A 27,245-nucleotide genomic window follows, 5' to 3' on the forward strand; every position below is an offset into this window, starting at 1 on the left:
CTTCTTCAGAAATTTCTGAAGAAGGGTCTAGGCCCGAAACGTCAGCCTTCCTGCTCCTCTGATGCTGCTTGGCCTGCTGTGTTCAACCAGCTCTACACCTTGTTATCTCAGATTCTCCAGCATCTGCAGTTCTTACTATCACTGAAGTTGATCATTTATGGTAAGCTGGCCTGTTTGTGCAGTAGTATGTAACTGCATCATAGTGAGTATTTGGAGAAGATACGTTAACTCATCTGGTCATTGTTTTTAATTGTGTGTATGTTTAGCATAAGATCTTTCAAGTCAGAGTTTAAAATCTGGATCTCTCTCATTTTTGTTGAGTGCAAAAAGTTGATTGGAAAAAATGGTTCCAAAAAATTAATTTGGAGATTTAAAAATATTTCAACATATTTGCAATTCATGGGATATGTTGTGTAGAACCGTAATGTCGCTATGTAGGTAAAAGAAGACCGAAAAACTCTTGAATGTTGTATACGGTTTTTATGAACAAAATATTGTGAATGATGGTAGTCTGAAATAAAAACAAAATACTGGATGGTAATACTCGGAAACTCTGTGGATTCTGGCTGGAGGGAATTGGTGAACATTTCCAAGTGATGACATGTTGTCAGAACTGGGAATGTTAGAGATGCAACAGCTTTTGTGTAATGCAGGGATGGGGGAACAGGATAGAGGTGAGGACTGTGGTAATATGGGAAGCAAGAGATATTAAAGGACAAAATGTCAACTCGCCTCACCTTGAGTTCAGCTTTTTCCTCCATATTTGGAACCAGTCTAATGATGTCAGGAGCTGAGTGATCCTGGCAGGACCTGAACTGAGTACCAAGGTGCTTGGTAGAGCAAGTACCACATACTCAAAAGACAGGATTACTTCAATAAAATGAACACTGTGCTCAATCATGGTGCCAAATTTATATTTACAAGACCTGGCACTAAACAGGACCCAAGGCCCACGTTTCGGCAAGTTGCAGAGGTGTTTGTTGAGTTTCGGAAATGGTGGTAATTTGCTTGATAATAGAATTCATCCTTATGGCTCACTGCGTCCATATGGTGTGGGCTGCCCAGGACACTCAAATGCAAAGTCACTTTACATCCTACTCTATCTGACAAGCTATGCCCAATGTGAATTGGCCAAATGTTTACATGAGCTGTCACAGCAAGTTCAAATGAGCTTTTCAAGTTCACTGTAAAGTATTCCTTCACATTCGTGAAGATCATACAGAGCCTACAAATCGAGAGTGGTAGCATGTCAATGTGCTGTTTGGACATTGCTAGCTCATTTATCAACCTACTATTCAAAGAAGCACTGTGGCATATTTGTACTATGGCAGAACATCATGGCAATCTATGTATGCCACCCATTATCTGAAATTGTGATCATCAAATCCATGAACTTAGTAACTTGGGCAGTTGAATTTGACTTCGGTGACACTGAGTGCTCAAACAATTAAAGGCAAAATCCTGCAGGTGCTGGAAATCTGCTGGCTTCATCTGTGGAGAGAGAAACAATAACTCTTTGCTGTCATACCAGCATGAATGTTAGTTCTCTTCATAAGTACAGGGGGTTCTGCTATAACACGTGTTTTATTAACGCGAATGGCCTGTAACACCATTTGATGAATAGTGGACGCTCTTTGGATAATGTGAACTCTGCTGTACAGGTATAGCAATTTTCTGTAGCGACTTACCTATAATGTGATTTTCTATGGACATTTTCTATAGTGCGAAGTTGCGTTCTTGCGTAACCATCATGTTATAGGAGAACTACCTGTACTGCCAGACTCGTTGGATTGCTCCAGCATTTTCTGTGCTTGTCCCAAATAGTGTTGCCATGGAATCCTCTTTAGATCCAATCCTTGTTAATGGCTTTCATTTTCATGAGAAGTGCATCTTTAATCAAATGACCACTAATCTCTCAACTTTTGCATGTTTTCAACTGTTGATGACAGTTGTGATAAATTAATCTGCAGCTGCATCAAATAATTACTTTACACAGCTTGGTAAACTCCACCGTGCACTCGGGTTTACCACTGGAATGGAGCAATCAAAGAAGATCCCTTTTTTCAAAGTATTATTGAGAAGTCAGCTAGTCTTGTTAACCGTCTACTGAAAGCTGATGTTCGTTGGCCAATATGCATTGGAAACCTACAATCCCACACTACAAGATTATCTTCTTGGCAAACTCATGAATAGGGTCCTAGATATCTGCTCATCATGTAAGCTTGACACTGAAATAGGGCATATCAAAGCTATCCTGACTCGGACAATTACTGGATAATAGTAGTGTGAAACCGCTAGCTTCACCTGTTGTTCACAATATTTTGCAACCCCTTCCCCTTCTAAGGTAATGAAATAGACTGGACACCTCTCAGGGCCAAAAGTGGTGGACAAACACTCATGAAAGGGCTTGTGCCGAGCACTTTTGCCCTGGAGAGGGGTCCAGTCTATTTCATTACCTTAGAATGGGAAGGGGTTGCAAAACATTGTGAACAACAGGTGAAGCTAGCGGTTTCACACTACTATTATCGAGTAATTGCCCTAGTCATAGTTTGATGGCAACATCCTAAAAAGATGTTTTCCCAACCACACTAATGAATAATGTGGTGTGAATTTGCAGTGCTGGTGTATTGGTTTGTAAACTATGTTTTAATAACTGACAGACCATATCAAACAACACGCTCTGTTGACCATATGCAATGGGAAACATGCTGATTGTTCTCAACTAACCTGTGCTTGCAATCCTCAGACATGTATACCCACCATTAGATGTGATTTTGCTATTGGAAAGCATTTATTAAATAATCCTAACTCTGCTATGAGTTTCATTGAAAGCCATGGTAAGATTGGCAGCCAGGGTTATAGTGTGACGGATTGCATGTGCTAAAAGCTATGTATATTGATACACAGGACTTTATGTTATAAACATGGTTTTGTACATACATTGCATCTGTGACAATAACATAAAGGGGTCATGGAGACTGGAAATCTTTGTATTCCCATGGCAACACACTGACTAATTAGAATTTAGCTTGAGAATCAAGATCAACAGTTAACTGTTCGCTTTTTAACTTGGACAATGTAACCATACTAGCCCAAGCCAAACATAGACACGCCCGAGGCATGGTTCTCTACCCAAAATGCAATCAACAAACATACAGAATTGGACCTCCTATAGAAAGCCATGCAGAACAAAACCAGAAATGACACTACTCAATGTAACAGACCAGATAGTATAAATTCCAAGAGGAGTAGAACAACATCACTTCATAGGAGGCCTCGTCGATGACGTTACCTAGCATGGTGACAAAACGTCTGAACGACAACAAGCCAGCTCAGCAAGCAAGTCAACAACCTGAACTGTGCGTAGTATCTAGAGCAATACAGCACAGGAAGAAGCCCTTCAGCACACCATGTCTGTGCTGACCATGATGCATTTCCATGCTGAAAGCAAGGATAGTCTGATCTGGCTGATTGCTGTCTTAATCAGTTTACTTTTGATCATCGATTCTTATTGTTCGTCACTGACCACAACAGAGTTTGAATTTCAAAACTGAAAGACCTGCAGATGCTGTAAATCAGAAACAAAAACAGAAATTGCCACAAAAGCTCAGGCCTGGCAGCACCTGTGGAGAAAAATCAGAGTTAATGTTTCGGGTCCAATGACCCTTCCTCAGAACTAATGATAGCTCTGAAAATGTCAGTTTATATGCAGAAGAGAGGGTGGGGGGAAGGGGTAAGGAGGAAATGATAGGTGGTGACAGAGCCCAAAGAGAAAGAGGAACAGTTGTACAAAGGAGTGGATAACGATCTGGCTAGGAGGGTGAAGAGCTATTAATGGAGACTGTTAGTGGCTAATAATGGGTGGTAAGTAATAGCAGACAATGTGATAAAAAGGCCTGGTGAGTGGGAGTAGGGGCTAGGACACGGGAAAGTTCGAGCCCTGAAGCTATTGAACTCAATATTGAATCCAGAAGGCTGCAGGGTCCCGAAATGGAAAATGAGATGTTTTTCCAGCTTGCACTGAGCTTCACTGGAGCACTGCAGCAAGCCTGAGACAGATAAATTGGCCAGGGAGCAGGATGGTGTGTTGGAGTAGCAGGTAACTGGAAGCTCAGGGTCTTTTTTTGTGGGCAAAATGTAGGTGTTCGGTGAAGTGGTTATTCAGTCTATGCTCATTTCCCCAATGTAGAGGAGACCACATTGTGAACAGTGAATGCAGTAGGCTAGATTGTGTGAAGTGCAGCTAAGTGCTGCTTCACCTGTAAGGTATGTTTGGGCCCTTGGATACTGAGGAGGGAGGAGGTAAATGGGCAGGTGTTACACCTTCTGTGGTTGCAGGGGAAGTTGCCATAAGGGGTGTTGGGAATGAAGGAAGAGTGGATTAGAGTGTCCTGGATGGAACGGTCCCTGGAAAAGGCTGACCAGGGAGAGGAGGATAATATGTGTCAGGTGATGACGTTTCGCTGGAAGTGGCAGAAATGGTGGCTAATGGTCCTCTGGATGTGAATGCTGGTGGGATGGTAGGTAAGGTCAAGGAGAACCCTATCGTGCTGTAGGAAGGAAGAGGGGTGAGGGTCAAAGTGCGGGAGATGGGTCAGATCAGGTTGAGGGCCCTGTTAGCAATGCTGCTGGGGAACCCTTGGTTGAGGAAGAAGGTGGACATTTCAGAGGCTCCCTTGTCGAAGTTGGCATCATTGGAACAGATGCAACAGACAAAGGAACTGGGAGAATGGAATAGTCTTTACAGGAAGCAGTGTGTGAGGATGTATCTCAAGGTAACTGTGGGAGTTAGTGGGCTTATGGTGGATAGTGGTGGCCAGTCTATCCACAGAAATGGAAACAGATGTTGAGGAAGGGAATGGAGGAGTCTGGGATGGACCAGGTTAAAGTGAGGTTGGTGGAAATTGGAAGCAAAATTGATAAAACGTTTCCAATTCCAGACGAGAGAGGGAAGCAGCCCTGATGATATCATCGATTATATTGGAGATACAGTTGTGTGGGGGCGGTGGGGAGCAGAATAGGACTAATGTTTGAACATAAATGGGAGGTGATTAAAAACAAGTCAGACAGGTTCTTTAAGTCAACAAAGAAATGGTTGTTGCAGAAAGAAACTTAGTTAAGCAAAGATACAAATTAGTAGGTTCAAGATGGGTGAATGTGTTTTTTATTTATTGATATTCATAACCCTTCTTGAAAAATATCATGTACACAACCCTCTTCAAGCCTGGGAAAAACATTAAAACCCTGCAGAGTATTTTTTTCAGAGTATTATCTTAACTGTTACTTAGTTACTGAACCCTCTGTTTGTTGTTATGAATTTTTCCAATTGGATTTTACTACTTGAAGTTTGAGAGGACGTTCAGGGAGAGATGGCATTGGGTATTTCTGAGGAACCATAGAAATAATACAGGACAGAAGTGGGCCATTTGGCCCATCTTGTCCATGTTGACTCAAAGACACCCAGATGCCATTTCTAATCCCAAATTCTTGCAAATGGCCCATAGTCCTGCAGCTTACAGCACTTAATGTCTAAATTCAGGTACTTTCAAAAAGAGTTTGCAGACTCTGCCTCCACCACCAACTCGGGTACTGAGTTCCAGACACCTACCACCCTCTAAAAGGCTTTTCCTCATATCCGCTGTAATCTGTCTGTCACTTAAGCTTGAATCTATGACCCCTGGTTTTTTGATCTCTCTGCCAAGGGAAAACAGTTCCTCCTGTCTGCTCGATCTCCACGCCTCACAATTTTGTATACCTCAATCAAGTCATCTTTCAGCTATCTCTGTAACGAGGAAAACAACCTTAAGCTTTCCAGTCTCTCCTCACGGCTACAATTCTCCAGCCCTGGCAACATTCTAGTAAATCTCCTCTGTACTCTGTCCAGAGCATTTACGTCCTTGTAATGTGGTGATCAGAACTGCACACAATACTCCAGTTGTGGCCTTGCTCGTATCTTATACAGTTTCATCATTGTATTCCTACTTTTGTATTCTGTACCTCTGTCAATGAAGGAGAGTATTCCATATCCCTTCTTTAGAACCTTATCTACCTGTATTGCCACCTTTAGAGACCTGTGATTTGCACACTTGAGATCTCACTTCATCTGACACTCTCAGTACATTCCCATTTATTGTGTATTCCCTTTTACTGTTTGACTTTCCTAAATGCATTACATCACATCTATCAGAGCTGAACTCAATCTGCCACTTTCATCTCCACTCCGCCGACCCGTTTATATTGTTTTGATGCTTACAGTCAACTTCTGCACTATCCACTACATGGTCAATTTTTGTGTCATCTGTATAATTCCAATTATGCCCCCATGTTTAAGTCCAAATTGTTAATATATAAAACAGACAGCAGGGCTCCCAACACAGAGCCCTGCAGAGTACCACTTAAAGCAGCTTTCTATTTACAAGGGCAGCCATTGACCATTGCCCTTTGTTCCCTGTTACTAAGCCAACTTTGGATCCAACATTACTCTGTATTCCATTATTTCCTTGACCTGTCTGCCATATGGAAGCATGTCAGATGTCTTATTAAAATCCATGTAGACAAATCCACTGCAGTCCCATCCTTGATCCTTCTTGTCACTTCCTGAGAGAATTCAATCAAATTTGTAAGGCATGAGTTTCCCTTAAAGTTGTGCTGACTATCCATGACTATTCCATGCCTTTCTAAGTGACAGAATCAATCCTGGGAGATTGGATAAGCTAACAATTTGCCCACTACTGAAGCAAGACTAACTGGCCTATAATTTGTACCCTTTTTAAACAATGGAGCCAGATTTGCATTCATCCCTTCTTCAGGCACCACCTGCGTCTAGTGAAGATTGGAAAATAATTGTCAGAGCATCTCCTATTTCCTTCCTGACTACCTTCAACATCATTGGGACCAATTCACCCAGCCTTGGTGACTTATCCACTTTCAAGGATTCCAATTCCTCTCGCACCTTCTCACATGATTATTTTGTCCAATATTTCACACTGCTCCTCTTGGATTACTATTTGTGAATGTGGAGATTTAAAAAAAAATCATGTAAAATTCTTCCCATACTCTCTGCATCTTCACACTATTTCTGCGTCCCACTTTTTCTTTTAACTATCCTTTAGCTCTTTATATATTAATAAAATATCTTTGGTGTTTTCCTTTATCGTGCTTGCTAATATTTTTTCATACTTCATGTTGAATTGAATTAGCTTTATTGTCTCACACTTATGTGAGTACAGTGAAAAGATTTCTTTGATTTTCTTATTTTTTTTAACTTGATCCCTGTACTTTCTATACTCCTCTTGGCTGTTTGCAGTGTTTAGTTTTATTGTTACCATCATACATTTTCTTTTTCTGTTTAATCTTCTCATGTATTTTGTAGACTACCATGGGTATCTAGATTTGGCAGTACCGTGACATGTCTGTTTTGTGCCCTAAGGATCTCACTTTTTAATGCCTCCCATTTACTTACCACTAATTTATCCATTAGCAGCCTGTCCTGCCCATCTCAGCCAAACCATTCTCAGTTTTGGAAAATTTGCCTTACCTCAGTTTAAAAACATTGACTCCTGATATAGCTCATCCTTTACCAAAATAATAAATCTAACCGAGTTGTGGTCACTGTCCCCGATATAGTCGCCCACTTCTTCGTCCACTTTCCTATCTTCGTTTCCCGAAACTAAATCCAGAATTGTGTCCTCTTGTTGGGCTTGTCATGTATTGTTCCCTTTGGCAAATTCCCTCTGTTCAAAGCCAACATGTCTTACACATACAGACTTAGTTGTGTAATCTCTCGCTGAAAGTATTGCAGACTTGGTGACTGCACTCAAACAGCCTGTGTTCTTCTCAAAAGCAATACTGTTTGCTGTAGCCAGTGCCCTTATTAATACGTTCTTTTCAGATGATATCAAATCATATTGTAGATATCTTCATAAAAGTATCAGGAAAGGACCATTTCAGAGAGAATCTAACCATCTCCCCTTGTAATTCAATGGCATCCACCACGGCTGAATCTTCCATAATCAATCCCTGAGGTGTTACCATTTATCAGAAATCGAACTGGGCCAGCTATATAAATATTATTGCTCCAAGAGCAGGTCTGAGGCAATGAATTCTGTGGTAAGTAACTCCTTGTCCTGTCTCCCTAATGCCTGTCTACCATCTACAAAGGACAAGTCAGAAGTGTGATAAGATACCCTCACTTGCCTGGATGAATGCACCTCTGCCAACACTTGAGAAACTTGATATTATCTAGAATGAAGCCGCTCATCAAACTCCTAAAACGTACACTCCCTTCACCAGTGCATAGTGGCAGCAGTGTATACCCTCTTGAAGATGTACCACGGCATCTTTCAAACTGCAAGCCCCACTATTTAGAACTGTTTATATTACAAGAGTAGTAAATGCCACAGCTTGCAGGTTTTCCATCAAGCTAACTTAGAAATATATTGCCTTTTGCTTTGTGCTGGGTAAAACTTTGTGACTGTATCTAACAGAACTGTGGGTGTGCAAGTACCTACAAGGACTGCTCAGCTCAAGAAGACAGCTCATTACCATCTTAGGATAGTTGGGATGGGCAATAATTGCTAGCAGGCCAGCAATACCCACAGCTCATGAACAAAATTTTAAAAAAAAAAGAACAGTTTGCATGCATTTGGTTCACATTTCCTTGGGTATAGAAAATTTAGGGGAAATCTGATCACTGTGTTTTAGGGTAGATGCAGAAGAAATATTTCTTTTTTCCAGAATTGAGAACTAGAGGATTTCACTGTAAAATCAGAAATTCTCAAAAAGGGTGTATGGTAAATTATTTTGTTTAATTGGGATTAGTTGTAAAGCACTTTCTGTAAGAAAGAATAGTCCAGGTTGAAAGTAAGGTTCATGGTTTCACAGCTGTTTTTTTTTGTGTAAGATAATGTAAACTTAGGCTAAAAAATGTGAAACCTAGCAATGGTTTGATGTGTAACAGGCCTATGTGTATTAGTTTGTAAGGATGTTTGAGCTTTAGATTGGTTCAGGCTTCAGAAGTTATTGTAGAGTCACCAGTGGTTCTTGTAATTAAAGGATATTGATACTAGATCAAACGACAGAAGCACTATAAAATTACTTCTAAAGGCAATGGCCGAGTGCTGTTATCGCTGGACTGGTAATCCAAAGACCCCAGTAATGTTCTGGGGATCCGTGTTCAAATCCCACCACAGCATATGGTGGAATTTGAATTCAATAAAAAGCTGGAATTTAGAGTCTAATGATGACCACAAATCTGTTATCGATAGTCAGGAAAAACTCATCTGGGTCACTAATGTCCTTTAGGGAAGGAAACTGTCATCTTTACCTGGACTTGCCTACATGTGGCTACAGATGAGGGAGCCGAGGCACCTTTGATTGCTCTCACTTTCTCTTCCAACAGGTGTAACTCGGTCTTATCAACTCTGTAGTCCAAGTAGGTCACTTGGGGTGCCTGGAACACAATTTGGGCAGCACGGTGACTCAGTGGTTAGCACTGCTGCCTCACAGTGCTAGGGACCCGGGTTCAGTTCTACTCTCCGGCAACTGTCTGTGTGGAGTTTGCACATTCTCCCTATGTGGGTTTCTTCCAGGTGCTCCGGTTTCCTCCCACAGTCCAAAGATGTATAGGATAGGTGGATTGGCTGTGCTAAATTGCCCATAGTGTCCAAGGATATTTAGGTTAGGTGGGTTAGACATGTGAATGCAGGGGTAGGGGAATGGCTGTGGGTGGGAAACTTTTCGGAGGGTCGGTGTGGACTTGTTGGGCCGAATGACCTGTTTCCACACTGTGGGAATTCTGTGATTTCTATAATTCTGAGTATTAAAAAAGGATCTGAAGGGTAACCTTTTCACCCAGCGGGTGGTGCGTACGTGGAACAAGCTGCCAGAGGAAGTGGTGGAGGCTGGTACAATTTCAACATTTAAAAGGCACCTAGATGGTTATGTTAATAGAGTGAAGAGGGATATGGGCCAAATGCTGGCAAATGGGACTAGGTCAGTTTAGGATGACTGGTCGGCACGAATGAGCTGGACTGAAGGGTCTGTTTCTGTGCTGTATAATTGTATTACTCTATTCCTTTTCCAGTAATGTTATTAGCCAAAGTTCCCTTTAAGCTGTGTGGCTGCACAGCCACTCGAATGCTTCGTGCATGTTGTTCATCGTGCCAATGCATGACTTCTTTTTATGGCTTCAGAAGCAGTTATTCCGCGCAGACATTGGAGGTCTGCATTACAGCAACGAAAAGTAGAGGGAGCATTTTTTGTAGCACCCTGGGGATAATCAGTGATATAACAGAAAATGGAGGGCATATGTTAAGAAGTTTGTAAAACCATCTAGATACAGGTTCAGGCAAGCATATGAAAGGCGAATTCTAAGAGAAATGAGGACAAAAATGCTCTTGATTGTTTTGAGAAGTGTTTGGGATATAAAACAAGAGAATGAACTGCAGAAACATTCCATTTGTAATTATCCATGTTTCAGGTACAATTTCAAGGTATCAGTACACCAAATAAATACCCCAAACAGTATAACAGACTATTCAAAACTATGCATGAAGTGGAAAATCTGGAGTAAGATAACAGAGATACAGAGCAAAGAGAGGACACAAAATGTTTCAGCCCAGTGATAACTTTGTTTGTGGCAGTGTCTATTAATGATGTAGAATTAGACCATGGGTGCATATTTACGATGTGTGGAATAAACAAGCTAAAATGCTGTACTGAGTAATAAGGAGTGGCACAAAGTTAAGAAATTTGAGAGTTCTACCAGTTTCAGATTTGGGGATGATAACACAATAAAATCTTCTCAAAGAGTGATTCTGACTATGTTACAAGGAAGAACCAGTTATTTTAAGTATAATGTCCAGTGAAATACCATTATTATTAGGTAGACCATTGATTGAGAAAGCACAGATGAATCCTGATAGGGAAACCAACAAGCTATTATATGAGAAACCTATGGTCAATTTGAATTGAACTAATGAATTAGTTTTTTTTGTCACATGCACTCGAATGAGTGCAATGAAAAATTTGCAATGTCGCCGCTTATGGCACTATCTTAGGTACAAGATACCTAGGTACAGATACTTAAGTATTTGGCACAAAATTGAAAGAATAATTAATAAAAGTCCAGCATAAGAATAAAGAGGAGAAAAGTATTCTATTTATAGTCCTTTTGCCCCAGTCCATGCCAGCACCTAACCTCCCAACCACACCGGGCCAAGTCTCCAGACCACACGGGCTTCAACACTCGAGGCCTCACCTCCAGTCCACAACGGTCTTGCCTTCCTGCAACAGCCTCCAATCCGGGACTTGCCTTTCTGCTCCGGCCTCCAGGCTGTGACTCGCTTCCCTACACTGGGACTCGTTACCCCATGCTGGCCTCCGGTCAGGGAATCGCCTCCATCATTCCCCTCTAAGTTAAGTTTAAAAAGTTAAAAGTTTAAAAACACTCAAGGAAAAAAAAAGAAAAGAGTGGGCAGTTCAGAAGAGCCCTGACTGGGGTGGCCTCCTCTGCTGCCATCTTGTTTCCAATTTTCTTTATACAACCAGACCCCTTTTATCTTTTTAATTGAACGGTACATTACACCTGAAGAAGTGTTATTGGCATCAGTGGTTAGAAATTTAGAAGATAAAAAGTCAATTGTGTTAAAAATTTCAAAAGGTGATTTGCCCATCTGTCCTCCAGAAGGTCAATACTTCAGTTTAGTATGGAAGAATAAGGAAAAGGGAGTATGATGAGCTCATAGAAGCAAGAAGTGATTACATTTGAGATTTAAAAGAAATAGGGAAGGCTGTTGGCATTGGCCTTTATGGTAAGTCTGCCTTTAATGAGATTACAATAAGGTAATGGATGTGAATTTCAAGGTATGAGAAACACAAAACATTGTCATTTTACGTTATGTAGATTTTGCATACAGATTTTTAGTTAGCAATAATACATGATACATTTTAGAAAATAATTGTGGATAAGGCAAATGAAAAATGAGAAGGGACCAGAATTGGACAGCTAGCAAACTTACAGATAATTGGTTGGCAGAGAGTGGATGGGTGGGTTTGTGGTTTGCTAACCATGAATTTAGCAATGTATATGGTAATAGACATGATAGTTATGAATAAATCAGCAGAAAACCATTTTAGTCATGGAGTAAGTGCATGGTTCCATTCACAAATAAATGAAGTAGCTCAATATTTTAGCAGATAAGCAAATTGTAAATCATAAATTGACCACACTACGAATTCATTGCAGATGATTGGAGGATATAGTTTCTATCTGTTAATTTTTGGTAGGAATCCTAAAGTTCCATCACTAATAAGTGATTAGGCTCCAGCTTGGAACAGGGCTGCCTAATTGTTTTTTGGAGCATTCAAATGCACTTTATTGATGTAGAAAGGCTTTCATTAGAGTCAAAGTCTCAGAATTTGGTGACCCTTCGTGATGTAATTTTCTGTAAGTGAAATAACGGCATGGAGGCCAGTATTCCATCACCAAATCACCTTTTATTTACTTGTGCACGTTACCCTGGCTGTGGCCATCCAGCTTGGAGTCAGTCCTCAACTGAGGATATTCTAATTTCCTGGTTATATTGGTCAGCCAAGGCTTTCCTGATAGGGCTTGTTAACTGGGGCGAATCAAGAACCCCATAGTTAATGAAGTCCACCTCATTCCAATCACTACAGTAAGTTTGCTAGATATATATAAGGTCATCAGAAATTGCTTAAATCCGGGTTTATTGTATAAGAGAAATGTGGTAGAGGCAGGTCCAATTTGTGGAATTCAAGAGAGCTTTGGAATGAAATAGTGTGCAAGGTTGTGGGGAGCGGTGGTGGTGGTTGTGGAATGCAGGAGATTGGTGTGATGAAATGCCTGCTTTTTTTTTATTCACAAGTGGGACATAGACTTTGCTGGTTTGGTTAGTGTTTATTCCCTGTCCCCAATTGAGAAGGTGGTGGCGAGCTGCTCTCTTGAACTCCTGCAGTCTATGTGCTGAAGATAGACCCATGATGCTGTTATGGAGGGAATTCCAGGATTCCAGAATTTTCAGGCCAGGGAATTACCTTTTTGCCTTTCTTTTTACCTCTGCATATCCTTCCTCAGCGAATGGACAAAATGTGGATGCGGCACTCATATGAAACATTTTATAACTTTTCTGATGAGAGATCAACCTGGAAGATTAACTCTCATTTTCTGTCTGCACAATTGCTGATCAACTCACCTGATTATTTCTTTAATTTTTTTTGTTCTTGTTTTAGATTTTCAGCAGCCACAGTATTTTGTTTTGGTGTATAATCCAATGCAATTGGTCCAGTGTTCAAAATACATGGTAAATTTGCCAGTTTTTTTTCAAAGAAAGTAGATCGACTCTGAGATAGGGCACATCAAAGCTGTCTGCAGGATAAGAAAAACAATAAATGGGAACAAGAGTAGGATATTTGTCCTGTCAAACCTTTATTTGATAAAATCTTTGCTGAACTGTCCCAGGCCTCAATTACTCTTTCATGGAATCCCTACAGTGTGGAAACAGGCCCTTCGGCCCAAGAAGTCCACGCCGACCCTCAGACATCCCACCCAAACCCATCCCATCTACACATTCCTGAACACTATGGGCAACTTAGCACAGCTAATCCACGTAGCCTGTACATCTTTGGACTGTGGGAGGAAAGTAACGCAGACTTGGGGAGAACGTGCAAACTTCATACAGACAGTCAGCCGAGGGTGGAATTGAACCTGGGTTTCTGGCTTTGCGAGGCAGCAGTGCTAACCACTGAGCCACCTTGCTGTCCCAAACTGTGCTGGTTCTGCACAGCCCTCAAATTCTCAACATTTCAAAAATCTATCTACATCCTCTTTGAAATACTCCCAATAATCTAGCCTTCCAACTCTCCCTGGGATAAAGAAATTCACGCATTCGCTGCCATGTAGGAGAAAAAATTCCTCCACATTTCAGTTTTAAATGAGTGTCCCCTAGATCAAGATATCCCCATGAGTGGAATCATATTTTCTTTTCCAACATCTATTCAGTCAAGCCTCCTCAGAATCTTGTATGTTTCAATAAGAGTATCTCTCATTCTTCTAAATTCTAATGAATAAGGGCCTAACTTGTTTATCTGTTCTTGATAACTCAATACTTTTCCCAGGGATTAGTTTCATGGATCACTTTTCGACAGCCTGCAGTGCATCCTTTCTTAAGTTTGAGAACCAAAACTGTACACAGTCCTCCTGGAGAGGTGATGGCCGAATGGTATTATTGCTGGACTGTTAATCCAGAGACCCAACTAATGTTTTGGGGACCTAGGTTCGAATCCTGCCATGGCAGATGGTGGAATTTGAATTCAATCAATATCTCGAATTAAGAATCTCATGATGACTGTGAATCCATTGTCGATTGTTGGGAAAAACCCATCTGGTTCACTAACGTCCTTTAAGGAAGGAAACTGCCTTCAATACCTGGTCTGGCCTACATGTGACTCCAGACCCACAGCACTGTGGTTGACTCTCAACTGCCCTCAGGGAAATTAAAGATGGGCAATAAATGCTAGCCTAGCCACCAATGCCCTCATCCTGTGAATGAATAAAGAAAACAAGTGTGGCTTCACTAAGATCATGTACAGTTATAGCAAAACTTACTTATTTTTATGGGCTGAGGTAAGAGTGCATTATGCTGTTCAAAATAGGCAGTCTCAGTGATGGAGAGGATATGGAGTTGCAAGCCAAACCTGGGTTTAAAAACATGACAAAGACTTCCTTCATCTGAAGGAATGATGGGGGAGGTGGGTGAAATTAGTAGTAACTTAGAGATGGTCAAAGATTAAAAATAATTCCTTTTTGGTCTTCCCATTGTTCACCTAGATTGACTAGATTGACAGGATGCAGAGTTGGGCAAAGAAGTGGCAGATGGAATTCAACCCAGAAAAGTGTGAAGTGATTCATTTTGGAAGGTCAAATTTGAATGCAGAAAGCAAGGTTAATGGCAGGATTCTTGGCAGTGTGGAGGAACAGAGGGATCTTGGAGTCCACGTCCACAGATCCCTCAAAGTTGCTACCCAAGTTGATAGGGTTGTTAAGAAGGTATATGGTGTGTTGGCTTTCATTGGCAGGGGAATTGAGTTTAAGAGCCATGAGGTTATGCTGCAGCTGTATAAAACCTAGTTAGACCACACTTGGAATATTGTGTTCAGTTCTGGTCACCTCATTATAGGAAAGATGTGGAAGCTTTAGAGAGGGTGCAGAGGAGATTTACCAGGATGCTGCCTGGACTGGAGGGCAGGTCTTATGAGGAAAGGTTGAGGGAGCTAGGGCTTTTCTCTTTGGAGCAAAGAAGGATGAGAGGTGACTTGATAGAGGTGTACAAGATGATGAGAGACATAGATAGAGTGGATAGCCAGAGACTTATTCCCAGGGCAGAAATGAGTATTACATGGGGCATAATTTTAAGGTGACTGGAGGAAGGTATAGGGGAGATGTCAGAATTAAGCTCTTTACACAGAGAGTGGTGGGTGCGTGGAATTCGCTGCCGATGGTGGTAGTGGTGTCAGATACATTAGAGACATTTAAGCGACTCTTAGATAGGCACGTGGATGATAGTAAAATGTGGGGTATGCAGGGTAGTTTGATCTTAGAGTAGGATAATAGGTTGGCACAACTTCATGGGCTAAAGGGCCTGTACTGTGCTGTACTGTTCTGTGTTCTGTGTTCTATATACTGGAAGCGGTATAATTAGAATGCAATTATTTTCTAATATTGGTTTTATAGAAATAATGGTTAAAAGGTCATTGTCTAATGCTTTTCAGTCATAGTACAACAAGGACTGGAAAGTGGAAAACCCTTCAGGTTGAATACCTGAGAAGGGATGTACATCGTGAACATAAAGAAGCTTCAGAATGGAACAGGGTCCAGGGAAAAATGTTTCTATTGCATTTTCTGTAATTTGTAATGTGAAATATTTTTTCCCTGGACTGGTGCCTGACATGGGATATATATTGTAGATATTAACTATCACAATCGTTTTGAGACACCTAAAAATGGATTAAAATGGTTAAAGAGATATTAGGAACTGCAGATGCTGGAGAAATGGTTAAATTTTGTTATACCTTCTATTATTTCAGTTGAGATGTTTTCCAATGTTTTTATAAATTTTATAAATAGATTATATTTATGGGGAAATTGTTTTTGACAATTTTTATGTGTTATCATTTCAGGTAGCAGTGGGGTTTCAGAGTGGAGGTCGATTCTGCATTGTAACTAGATGATGTCAGAACACAATTTGACTGATGTGGTTCAAATTGCAGTTGATGACCTAACACAAGATCAAGCAGGTAAGCTGTAGGATAGTATCTCTGTAAACCAGACAGGTGAAAACTAATCTTTGAGAGTTTAAATGTTTTGAGCATGAAATTACCTTTTCATAGACAGTGCTCCTGATTATTCACTGTGATCTCAAAGAATATTAAATAATGCTGGAATGGAAGTGTAGCCTAACATCTGAATAACCTAAAGACGTTAAACTTTATTGAAAAAAGTCAATTATCACAGTATTCAAAAAATTGTTGTCACTTTGCATATACTGTCAAATGTTAGGTGCATTTTTTTTTTGAAGCTATGATGCTTGAAACAAATTTATAAACATCTATTTGAACAACACGTAGATCTGCAGAAATTAAGCAAGTTGACCAGATGTGTAAATTAAAGATTCCCTTGCAACTTGGGGTCAAATTCTTGTTCTTGATTCAACTGCGTGGTATTCTGGATTACCTAAAATTAAGACAGCTGTATTTTTTTTACAATATGATTTTCAACTTTGATTTTTTTTCTTGATCCAGTTTCCTGACAATAATACAATGTATTGATAATTTGTGTAGGTTTTAATATATTATTACTGTATTGTTTTTTTTCTAATTTTAACATGTGGCTGTAATTCCATTTCTTATCCCTATTTAGGCACATAAGCCGGCCATTTGTCATTTTGTGATCATGCTGGCATCCTGCAATAGCAACAAAGCTAATCTTACTCCGTCTGGTGCAAATCTTTTCTTCTTGAAATAATCATCTATTCTTTTGAAAGCTGTGTTTGAATCTGCCTTCACTTTTTTTTTCAAATGGTGCATTACAGATCCTAACCATATATGTCTGCAAAAATCTTTTTCCTCATTTTGTTAGGATCTGACCTGGATTTATTACTGAACAACTCAGATCCCAAGACGAAATCTGGCTTGAAGTTTTTTTTTATATTTTAGATGAGATAGCCCTTCTCTGAAACATAGACACACAATGCTGTAGATTCAAGTTTAACATAAAACAGAAGTTTATTGTGCAAAGGAAATGAGGATTAAATAGAATAAACCAAGGTATTTACATATGATGCAAGTTTCAAGATTTTGAAACATATAATAAAATACAACCCTCTTAATCTCAACAACACTTCCTTACAATACTGACACTGGAGACAATTTCCTTCTCTTTCACATCTGTAGGGCATAATTTGACTTTGGCTTCAGTTCATCTTGAGAATGTGATCACCACTTTCTTGATTCGTCCTATAACTGAGCTTGGATCTTCTCACTTTCATATAAACAACCCCTCCAAGATTTTAACCAAATACTTCTGGTCTGAAACTTTTAAACTAAACTTCTTCCACAAGGTAACTTCTTGAACCTTTCTCAGGGTCAACTATTTTACACATTCAGCTTCAATTGAGCCTTCTACAAAACTACCCCAAACTCGAACTGAAAAGCTTTCTTTTCTAAACTGAGTGTTTTCCTTCAAGCTTCCCCAAAGTTTCCAGAATCTTCAATCTGAAAGCCTACACCACACTATACTTTTTCCCATTGGTAGATTTTATTGCCTGACAACTATTGGAAATTGATTTAAAGTGAAAACTCAGTTGTTATATATTTTCCAAACTCAGCTTGTAGACTTATTCAGATTAGCTAAGTAGGTGAAATAGTCTAAATAAATGAAGTAGTTACCTGATTTTAGCTGTAGGAATTCAAGCACTTGAATTTCTTTGTCTAAATGAGGTATTGATGAGAGTAGTTAAACAGGTTTTCTGAGCAGGCCTTTATAAGGAAGAGAAAATGCTGTGTTAGTTGGGAGCACAGTTAGTTTGGATCTCAGCAAAGTGAGATGAAGGCTGAATGAATGAAGGAACGAACGAACGAACATGTGATTCAAAGTGGGACTTTGGTACTAAGCAGGCAGAGATGCTTGAACCAGGGTTTACTACAACAGGAGGTATTGTATTGTGGTAAACAAATAAATGCAGGACTTATACAGTTAACAGTAGAGCCATGAGTGGTGGTCTTGAAGAGAGAGCCTTATGCATTCAGGTACATAGTTCTTTGAAAATTGTCTCATAGGTAGACAGGGTGATTAAGAAGGCATTCCGCACTCGTGCCATCACTGCTCAGATCATTGAGTATAGGAGGTGGGACATCATGTTGAGATTGTTCAGAATGTTGATGAGGCAACATTTGGAGTACTATATACAGTTCTGGTTGCCCTGCTGTAGGAAGGATATTATTAAATTGGAGAGGCTTCATAAAAGATTTACCAGGATGTTGCCAGGAAAGTTTGAGTTATAAGGAGAGGCTGGATCAGCTGGGACTTTTTCTGTTGGAGCGTAGAGGTTGAAGGGTGGACCTTTTATAGACTTTATAAAATCATGAGGAGCATAGATAGTGAACAGCAAAAGTTCTTTTCCCTAGAGTGGGGAGTTCAAAACTAGGAGGCATATTTTTAAAGGAACCTGAGGAGGAACTTTTTCACACAGAGGATAGTTTGTATGTGGAATGAACTGCTAGAGGAAGTGGTAGATGCAGGTGCAGCTACAACATTTAAAAGACATTTTGACAGGTACATGAATAGGAGAGGCTTAGTGATATAGGCCAAATGCAGGCAAATGGGGCTAGTATAGTTTGGGGAACTTGGTCGGAGTGGATTAGTTGGATCGAAGGTTCTGTTTCCGTGCTGTATGACTGTATAGGTAAACTCTCCCGAGCAAGAGGTAGGTGGGAGAGGACAAAAGGCTTGGATTGAGAGACCGACTTGAGGTGATAATGAGCTGTGGAGTGATGTCACACATCATAGTATGAGATGAGTGCAGGGAAGGGAGTTGATCGGTATGTAGGATTGGTGTGTATTTCTCGTCATTAAAGTAAAAGCCAGGTTATCAGTTTTTGTTTGGGTGTTCAGTGTTTTCTTCTCTTTGTTTCTTAAAAATAACTGCTTAAGTATTAAATCGATACTGATGATATTTTTCTCTTGTTTTATAACTATGAGTTCAGTGAAGTGTAAAGGGCAGGGAATCTCAGTTAAATTAAATCAAATATGATACTGATTGCAGGACGAATGATGTGTTACTATTACAACCTGTGGAAGCTGGTGAATGCAGATATGTTAGCACCTTGAACCAAGTTGGGTTGCAGTCTAAGCTGCAGACGTTGTGCCACATCAAGGAAGGGGAAAGTTACCATGGACACTTGGCTCCAGAGTGCAATCGCACCCTTCAGATTAGGTCATTTAAAATTGGTCTGTGATTAGGAACAAGAGAATGTCAGTACATGTGAGGCAGGTATGAGGACATAGGTGTTAAAATTATGGAACTTTGGGCCCTGAAGTGTCTGACAGTTACAAGGTCCTTGTAAGCTCTGGCCGTGAGGGAGGAATTGTACTATTGTACTAAGTTTAAATAATGGCATTTATGAGAGTGAAGGCAGAGGTGGCTGGAGTGGACTGAGGAAGATGTTAGCAATAAAGATGGTTGATGAAAAATGGTGGGTGTTTTAAGAAAATAGTTCATGGCTCACAGCATAGACAAACTCCAGTGAGGAAGGATTCTAGGAAGAAGATAGCCAATCATGGTTAACCAGGGAAGATAACGATAGCGTCAGATTGAAAGAAAAAACATACAATGTGGCAAAGTTTTTAAGAACTGACAAAAAAAACCGCAAAAGAGGGAGAAGATCAACTTTGTTGGTAAACTTACAAGTGATATTAACACAGCCAACAAGATCTTTCTTTAAATATATAAAAAGAGAGAAGTCTTGGAGAATGAAGCTGGTGAAATAATAGTTGGGAATGAGGAAATGACAGGAGTTGAGTAAATACTTTGCATCAGCCTTCATTGTAGAAAAGACCAATAGCTTGTCAAAATTAATAAATCTTCAAGAGGCAAAATGAGGAGAGGAATTAAATACAATAACTATCACTAAAGGAAAAAGTGCTAGGGAAACGAATGGGGCTGAAGATCGATATGTCCCCTGGATCTGATAGAATGGATTTGTTGGACTCTCATTAGAAAATATGAACTCACAGTTCATAATAATTCCAAATATTATTGTTGGCAAGTTTTGAAATCGTGCCCTGCATAAAGAAAAGTAGTACTAAGGACCAACCTGGTGAACCCTTCTATATACCTTCCTTCAGGATGCAAAACAGCTGTGCTTATCCAAATGACTTAATTTTGTTCCAAGTTATCATTTTAATAGCCTTCCCACTCATGAAATTAAACTGACTGACAGTTACTAGACTTATCTTTGTGCCCTTTTTGAACATTTGTCGTTCTACATGCATGTATATCTTAAACCCTCGGAATCTTATCCAGTAACTTACCTACCACAGAGATAAGCTTGCTGGTCTATAATTACCAGGTTTTTCTTTGCAGCCCGACATGAATAAGGGCACAACATTCACAACCTCCAGTCTTCTGGGACCTCAGCTGTGGCTAATGATGATGCAAATATATCAGCCAATGCCCCCACAATTTCTTCTCTACCCTCTTGCAGGGTTCTTGGATATATCTGATCAGGACCAGAAGATTTATCCACCTTCATACATTCTAATACTTCCAACACCATCTCTACTGTGATATGGACTGTCCCCAAGATATCGCCACTAACCTCCCCAAGTTCCCATGTCTTTCTCCATGGTAAATGTAGGAAAAATATTCATTGAGGACCTCGCCCATCTCCTGAGGTTCTACACATACATATCTAGTTTGGTTCTTGAGGGGTCCTGTTCCGTCTCTAGTTATTCTTTTTCCTTTAATATACTTAAAGAATCTCTTTGGATTCACCCTAATCTTCTCAGCCAAAACTATCTTGTGCCCCCTTTTTACCCTCCTGTAAAAACCGGTATCCCCTATATACCTCCAGGGATTCCCTTCATCCCAGCTGCCTGTTCCTGAGCCATGCCTGCTTCTTTTTTCTGGTCAAAGCCTCAATATCTCTTGTCATTCAGGGTTCCCTACTGCTGCCAAACTTGCCCTTCAGTCTGTTCCTCAGAGAATGTGCCTTGACTGTATCTGAACCATCTGCCACTTAAAGGCATGCTTGATTTGCCCAGAAATCATTAATTCCTGTTGACATTGGCCAGATCCATTCTCCTTACCTACTGAAATTGGTCCTCCCCTAATTAATTGTTTCTTTTGAATTGCTTCTTGATTTTTTTTTTTCTCTCTCTCAGCTATCCTGATGGTTATTGTAAAAAGTTGGTACCATTTTTACTGTCTCCTAAATCTTTTGCTTGTGATGTTTTTCCCCATGATCCATGTCCTTGCCTAGAACCAGACTGAGCAAACCTTCTTCCGTATGGCACTAGAAACATAAGGAAAATGCTTTAATAAACTTGCATTCCCCCAACTCCATCCAAAAAGAAAAAACTTGTCTTTCTTACAGTTGCCTAGCATGAACAGCTATGTGAGAGGAACTTTATCTAAGAAATTGTGAAAACTTCCAAGATACTGATGTTAGTTCAAAGTTCTATACTAGAGAGAAGTGCCTGTCATTTAAAAAATAAATTGCCACACCTACAAAATGCATATATTATTGTTGGGCCACAGAGGAGCTTGGAGTGCGATGGTAAAGATCCAGTTGTCATGGTCCATGTAGGTACCAACGACAGATTAAACTAGGACAGAGGTTAGGCTAAAGGAGTATGGATAGCTAGGAGCAAAATTTAAAAAGCAGAACCAAATAGGTAATATTCTCTGGATTACTACCTGAGCTATGAGCTAATTGGCACAGGGTCAATAAGATTGAGCAGATAAATGTGTGGCTTAAAGAGAACTGGGTTTGAATTCGTGGGACATTGGCACTAATAATAGGGAAAAGGGACCTGTTCTGATGGGATAGTCTTCATCTGAATCATGCTGGGACCAGAGTCCCAGTGAATTGCATAACTAGGGCTGTAGACAGGGTTTTACACTAAGTAGGGCTGGGGAAGGTTCATTTGTAGGGGAAATTAGAAAATCCAAATTAAAGAAGGAGTTAAGAGTGTAGGTCAGCAATGTGGCGGATGGTTACCAGACAATAAAGGTGAGAGACAACAGGTGATTGTCTTTATGCACCAAGGATTTATAAAAGAGTAGGCAGATTTACCAGTAGAACAAAATAAAAACCTTTGTACCTAAGTGCATGAAGCATTTAAAACAAAATTAATGGGTTAATGGCGCAAATAGAATCACAGGATACAATTTGGTACCGATTACTGAGATACTGCAAGGAGATCAGATCTGGGAATTGAATATCGAAGGGTATTCAGCATTTTGGAGGGATAGACTGAAAGGAAAAGGAGATGGTGTAGCTTTTCTGGTGAAGGAAGGGATCAATGTTGTAATGAGAAATGGCATAAACACAGGAGATCAAGATGTGGAATCAGTCTGGGTGGAAATGAGAAATAGCAAAGAGAAGAAGTACTTGGTAGGAGTAATCAATAGGTCCCCAACAGTAGTTCCGCAGTGGGGCACAGTATAAACCAGGAAATATTACAGGCTTGCAAGAATGATACAGCAATAATCATGGGTGATTTTAACATGCACACAGATTGGAAGAATCAAATTGGCAAGGGTAGCCTGGAGGCAGAGTTCTTTGAATATATTAGAGATTGTTTCTTGGAGCAGTATGTTATGGAACCAACCAGGGAGCAGGCTACTCTGGATTTGGTATTGTGTTATGAGGAGAGATTAATTGATGACATCATAGTTAAGGATCCTCTAGGGAGTAGTGACCATAGTATGGCAGAATTCAAAATTCAGTTTGGAGGTGGGAAAGTGCAATTTCACATTAGTGTTCTGGAATTAAACAAAGGAAATTACATGGGCATGAGGACAAATTTGGCCCGGTTAAATTGGGCAGGAAGGTTAAAAGGTAAGACAGCGGACGAGCAGCGCAGTTGTTTAAGGAGCTACTCAATTCCTCACAACTAAAATATATCCCAGTGAGGAAGAAAGATGGTAAGGGGCGGGGGGTAAAAGACATCCATGGCTAAAGAAAGAGGTCAGGGACAATATAAAGTCAAAAAGTAAGGTACACCATATTGCAAAGGCCAGTGGCTAGCAGGAGGATTTGGAAACTTTCAAACATAAACAAAGGGATACTAAAAAAAGTAATATAGAGCTAAGGTAAATTACAAAAGAAAACTAGCACAAAATAACAAAAAGGATAGCAAAATTTCTCTCAGTATATGAAAGAGAAGAGAATCGTTAAGGTTAATGTTGGTCCCTTGGAAGATGAAACTGGAGAGTTAATAGAGGGGAACGCTGAAATGGCAGAGAAGCTAAATCACTACTTTGTCTCAGTTTTCCCGGCGGAGGACAATAGTACCATTCCTATTAGAACAGACAAGTCAGAGGCAATAGAAAGGGTAGAACTTACAACAATCAACATCAGTAGGGTAAAGGTACCTCGCAAACTGTTAAGATTGAGAGCAGAGAAGTCCCCTGGGCGTGATGGCCTGCATCCTAGGGTATTAAAATCGATTTTCAAGGAGCAATATCGGGACATTTGGGAAGTCGAAATGCTGTCCGCCATAGTCAGCATGGTTTTCAGAAGGGCAAATCATGTTTGATTAATTTGCGAGAGTTCTTCGAAGAAGTAACAAGCAAAGTGGATAATGGGGATCCTGTAGATGTAATATATCTGGACTTCTGGAAGGCGTTTGATAAGGTGACGTATTAAAGGTTAGTTCATGAGGTTGGATCAAATGGGATTAGGGGTAATTTATTAGCTTGGATCGGTAACTGGCTGTTAGGCAGAAGAAAGAGTCAGGATAAATGAGTTTTCTTTCTGGATGGCAAGAAGTAACTAGTGGGGTGCCACAGCATTCAGTCCTTGGACCCCAGCTGTTTACAGTTTATATTAACGACTTGGGATACAGGGACAGAAGGTGCTCTGGCCATATTTGCAGACAATACAAAAATGAGCAGGCAGTAAATTGCAATGAGGAAATAAGGACCTTACAAATTGGTTAGGAGAATGGGCCAAAATGTGGCAGATGGAGCTTAACATGGATAAGTGTGAGGTCGTGCATTTGGTCAGAAAAATGGGAAGGCGACGTATTATCTAAATGGGGACAGACTTCGGGGTGCTCCGGTGCAGAGGATTTCGGTGTCCTCGTTCATGAGTCACTGAAAACTAGCATGCAGGTACAGCAGCTAATAAAGAAAGCGAATGGAACGTTGGATTTTACAGCTAAAGAAATAAAATTTAGTTGCAACTAAACAAAACACACAGTTTTGGTCCCCTTTTATTTGATGAACAATGTATTGGCATTGGAGGCAGTTCAGAGGAGTTTCACTAGATCCCAGAGGTGAGGGGTCCATCATATGAGGGGAGATTGAACAGTTTAGGTCTGTACTCTGGAATTTAGAAGAATGAGGGGAGATCAACTTGAGGTATTCAAGATGATAAAAGGTATAGATAAAATAGACGTGGAGCAGATGTGTCCTCTTGTGTGGCATTCTAGGATGAGGGGTCATAGTCTTAGGATAAGGGGTAGCAAATTTAAAACGGTTGAGGAGAAACTACTTCTCCCAAAGGATTGTGAATCTGTGGAATTCGCTACCCCAAAGTACGATGAATGCTGGGACAGTGAGTAAATTTAAGGAGGAGTTGACAGATTTTTTAATTGGTAACGGGTTGAAGGGTTATGGGGAGAAGGCAGGAAAATGGGTGTGAAAAGCATATCAGCCATGATGGAATGCAGATCAGACTTTGATGGGCTGAATGGCCTAACTCTGCCTCTACATCTTATGATGCAAAGAGGTTAGCTAATTGTCTTCTAAGCTATTGCACTTCTGCAAAAATCAGGTTTGATAAAAAGACAGTGCACTGTAAGATTGAAAAAGTGCACTGTTTGAATTCTTAAGTGATGCTTATGCCATGAAAAGCTCAATGAAAAGTAAGAAGGTATATTCTATGCAAAAATTCTTGATGTGATGTCTGCTCAAATTTTCTTCAGTTTGGAAAAAAAGCAATTCCCAACTTGGAATCCTATAAGATGGAGAGCAATCATAAAAGTTGTGCACACATTGGGGATATAACCCCTGCTTCCTTATTAACAGGTGGATTGGAATATTAGTACCTATAATGATTATCAGTTGGGACATAGCAGTTCCATAAACGTGAGAACATTTGTTCAACTAATTGTAAGATAAACATTTTCAAGGACAGACCTCTTTGTGGTTAGCCAGCAAGTATGAGTAGAAGACGACAGGTTGGAAATACCTCCACCTGAAATTAGACTGAATCCCAGTCTTTCCTTTAAGATGTAAATTTGGAATTTTTATTCTGAATTTTTCGATCATAGCACAATTTTAAAGTTGGTTTTTAATATACATATCAAAGGATTAGACAAGTATGTATAAAACAAAGAAAATGCATCTTAGCTACACTTTTTAGTCAGAGATTCTGTCAAAACATATCATTGTTTGTAGTTGATGTCACATGGATTGATGGTCTTTGTGTTGTAATCCTAGCTGATTTTGTTACTGGACAAGTCAGAACCCAGACTGCAATTTGGACTGATGGGTAATAAATTGTTTGTTTTTTTTTAAATTTAACAAGGGGGCCTTTCATAAGGCATAGGGGCAGAATTAGGACATCTGGCCCGTTGATTCTGCTCTGCCATTTGATTGTGGGTGATATGTTTCTCAGCCCCATTCTCCTGCCTTCTCCCCATGACCTTTTATCCCCTTACCAATCAAGAATGTATCAATCTCTGCCTTAAAAACACTGTGACTTGGCCTCTTTTAGCCCTTTGCAGTAACGAGTTCCACAGATTAACCACCCTCTGGCTGAAGAAATTCTTCCTCATCTCGCCTTTAAAGGGTTGCCCTTCACTGAAGCTGTGCCCTTTGGTCCTAGTTTCTCCGACCAGTGGAAACATCATCTTCATGTCCACTTTATCCAGGCCTTTGAGAATTCTCTAAGTTTCAATGAGATCCTCCCTCATCCTTCTAAACTCAATTGCATACAGACCGAGTCATCAATCACTCCTCATAGACAAACCCTTCATCCCTGGGATCATTCTTGTGAACCTCTTCTGGACCCTTTCCTGTGCTGGCACGTTCATCCTTAGATATGTGGCCCACAACTGCTCACTGAAGCACAAGCATGCAATGCTGCAAATTTGGTTTTAACAATAAAAGAGATTTATTTCAGACAAGAAATGAAGATAAAATAAAATAGACCAAGCTAATTACATATAAGACAATATGAAATTTTTCAAAATGCACAGTAAACATAAAGCCCCCATCTATCCTAACAGCATCACTTGAAAGTGCTCAAACACCAGAGAGAATTCCCTTGTCTATCCCATCTATAGATTTGACTTAACTGTTTATTTTCATTCCTGGTCTTGAGAGTTTGATAGCTTCATCCTTGAGTATTCATGACTTAGCTTAGACTTTATCAGCTTCAAACAATCCCTTCAGGATTCTAACCAAACAATTCTGGTCTGGAGCTAAACTGTTATACTGAGGTAATTTATTTCCTGCCCCTTCTGATATATCCCTTGTGCCTAGTAGAACCTGTTTCATATGTTCAACTTTAATCAGGAATAAGCAAAGAAAGGAAAACCTCATTCTTCTAAATCAGAAGTGAGTTAATGCTTTTCAATGTTTACTTTATCCAATTGTAAAATACTCACATTGACACCAAATTCACATTATCACCTGAGAGCGCACTCACTCAGTGGTTGAAAAAAATCCATGGTTCCAGAAATATTGACAAGTTAAGCATTAAAATTCCTCCTACACACAAGCAAACACCCAAATGTCGCTAGTTCAAAATCCAAACTTATACTGGAGTATCAGTTATTTATATATATGGAAATTACACACCTTTCATAAGTTGTATCGCATAGTTTTCTTAGAATTGAAGAAAAACCAATAGCAAACATATGAAAGTCATTGGCACCTGCAAATACATTTTTCCAATTGCGAAGAACAATAATGATCATATTTGTATTA

The 27,245-nt window shown here is 40.0% G+C and overlaps 2 protein-coding genes across 2 annotated transcripts in view; one reads left to right on the top strand and one right to left on the bottom strand.

Moving 5' to 3' along the window:
- LOC109933778 (protein BANP-like) overlaps nucleotides 1-761 on the bottom strand; it is a 73,250-nt gene extending 72,489 nt beyond the window's left edge. The window contains exon 1 of the mRNA XM_048605974.1: nucleotides 738-761. Within this exon, the coding sequence (XP_048461931.1) occupies nucleotides 738-761 (24 nt within the window). The remainder of the gene's footprint in view (nucleotides 1-737) is intronic.
- The window catches only part of LOC109912430 (BTG3 associated nuclear protein), a 110,782-nt gene that overhangs the window by 5,709 nt on the left and 77,828 nt on the right, over nucleotides 1-27,245 (top strand). The window contains exon 2 of the mRNA XM_048605975.1: nucleotides 16,198-16,314. Within this exon, the coding sequence (XP_048461932.1) occupies nucleotides 16,245-16,314 (70 nt within the window). The 5' untranslated portion in view covers nucleotides 16,198-16,244. The remainder of the gene's footprint in view (nucleotides 1-16,197; nucleotides 16,315-27,245) is intronic.

The sequence above is a fragment of the Rhincodon typus genome, chromosome 15 (assembly GCF_021869965.1).
Source record: "Rhincodon typus isolate 14 chromosome 15, sRhiTyp1.1, whole genome shotgun sequence".
NCBI lineage: Eukaryota > Metazoa > Chordata > Chondrichthyes > Orectolobiformes > Rhincodontidae > Rhincodon > Rhincodon typus.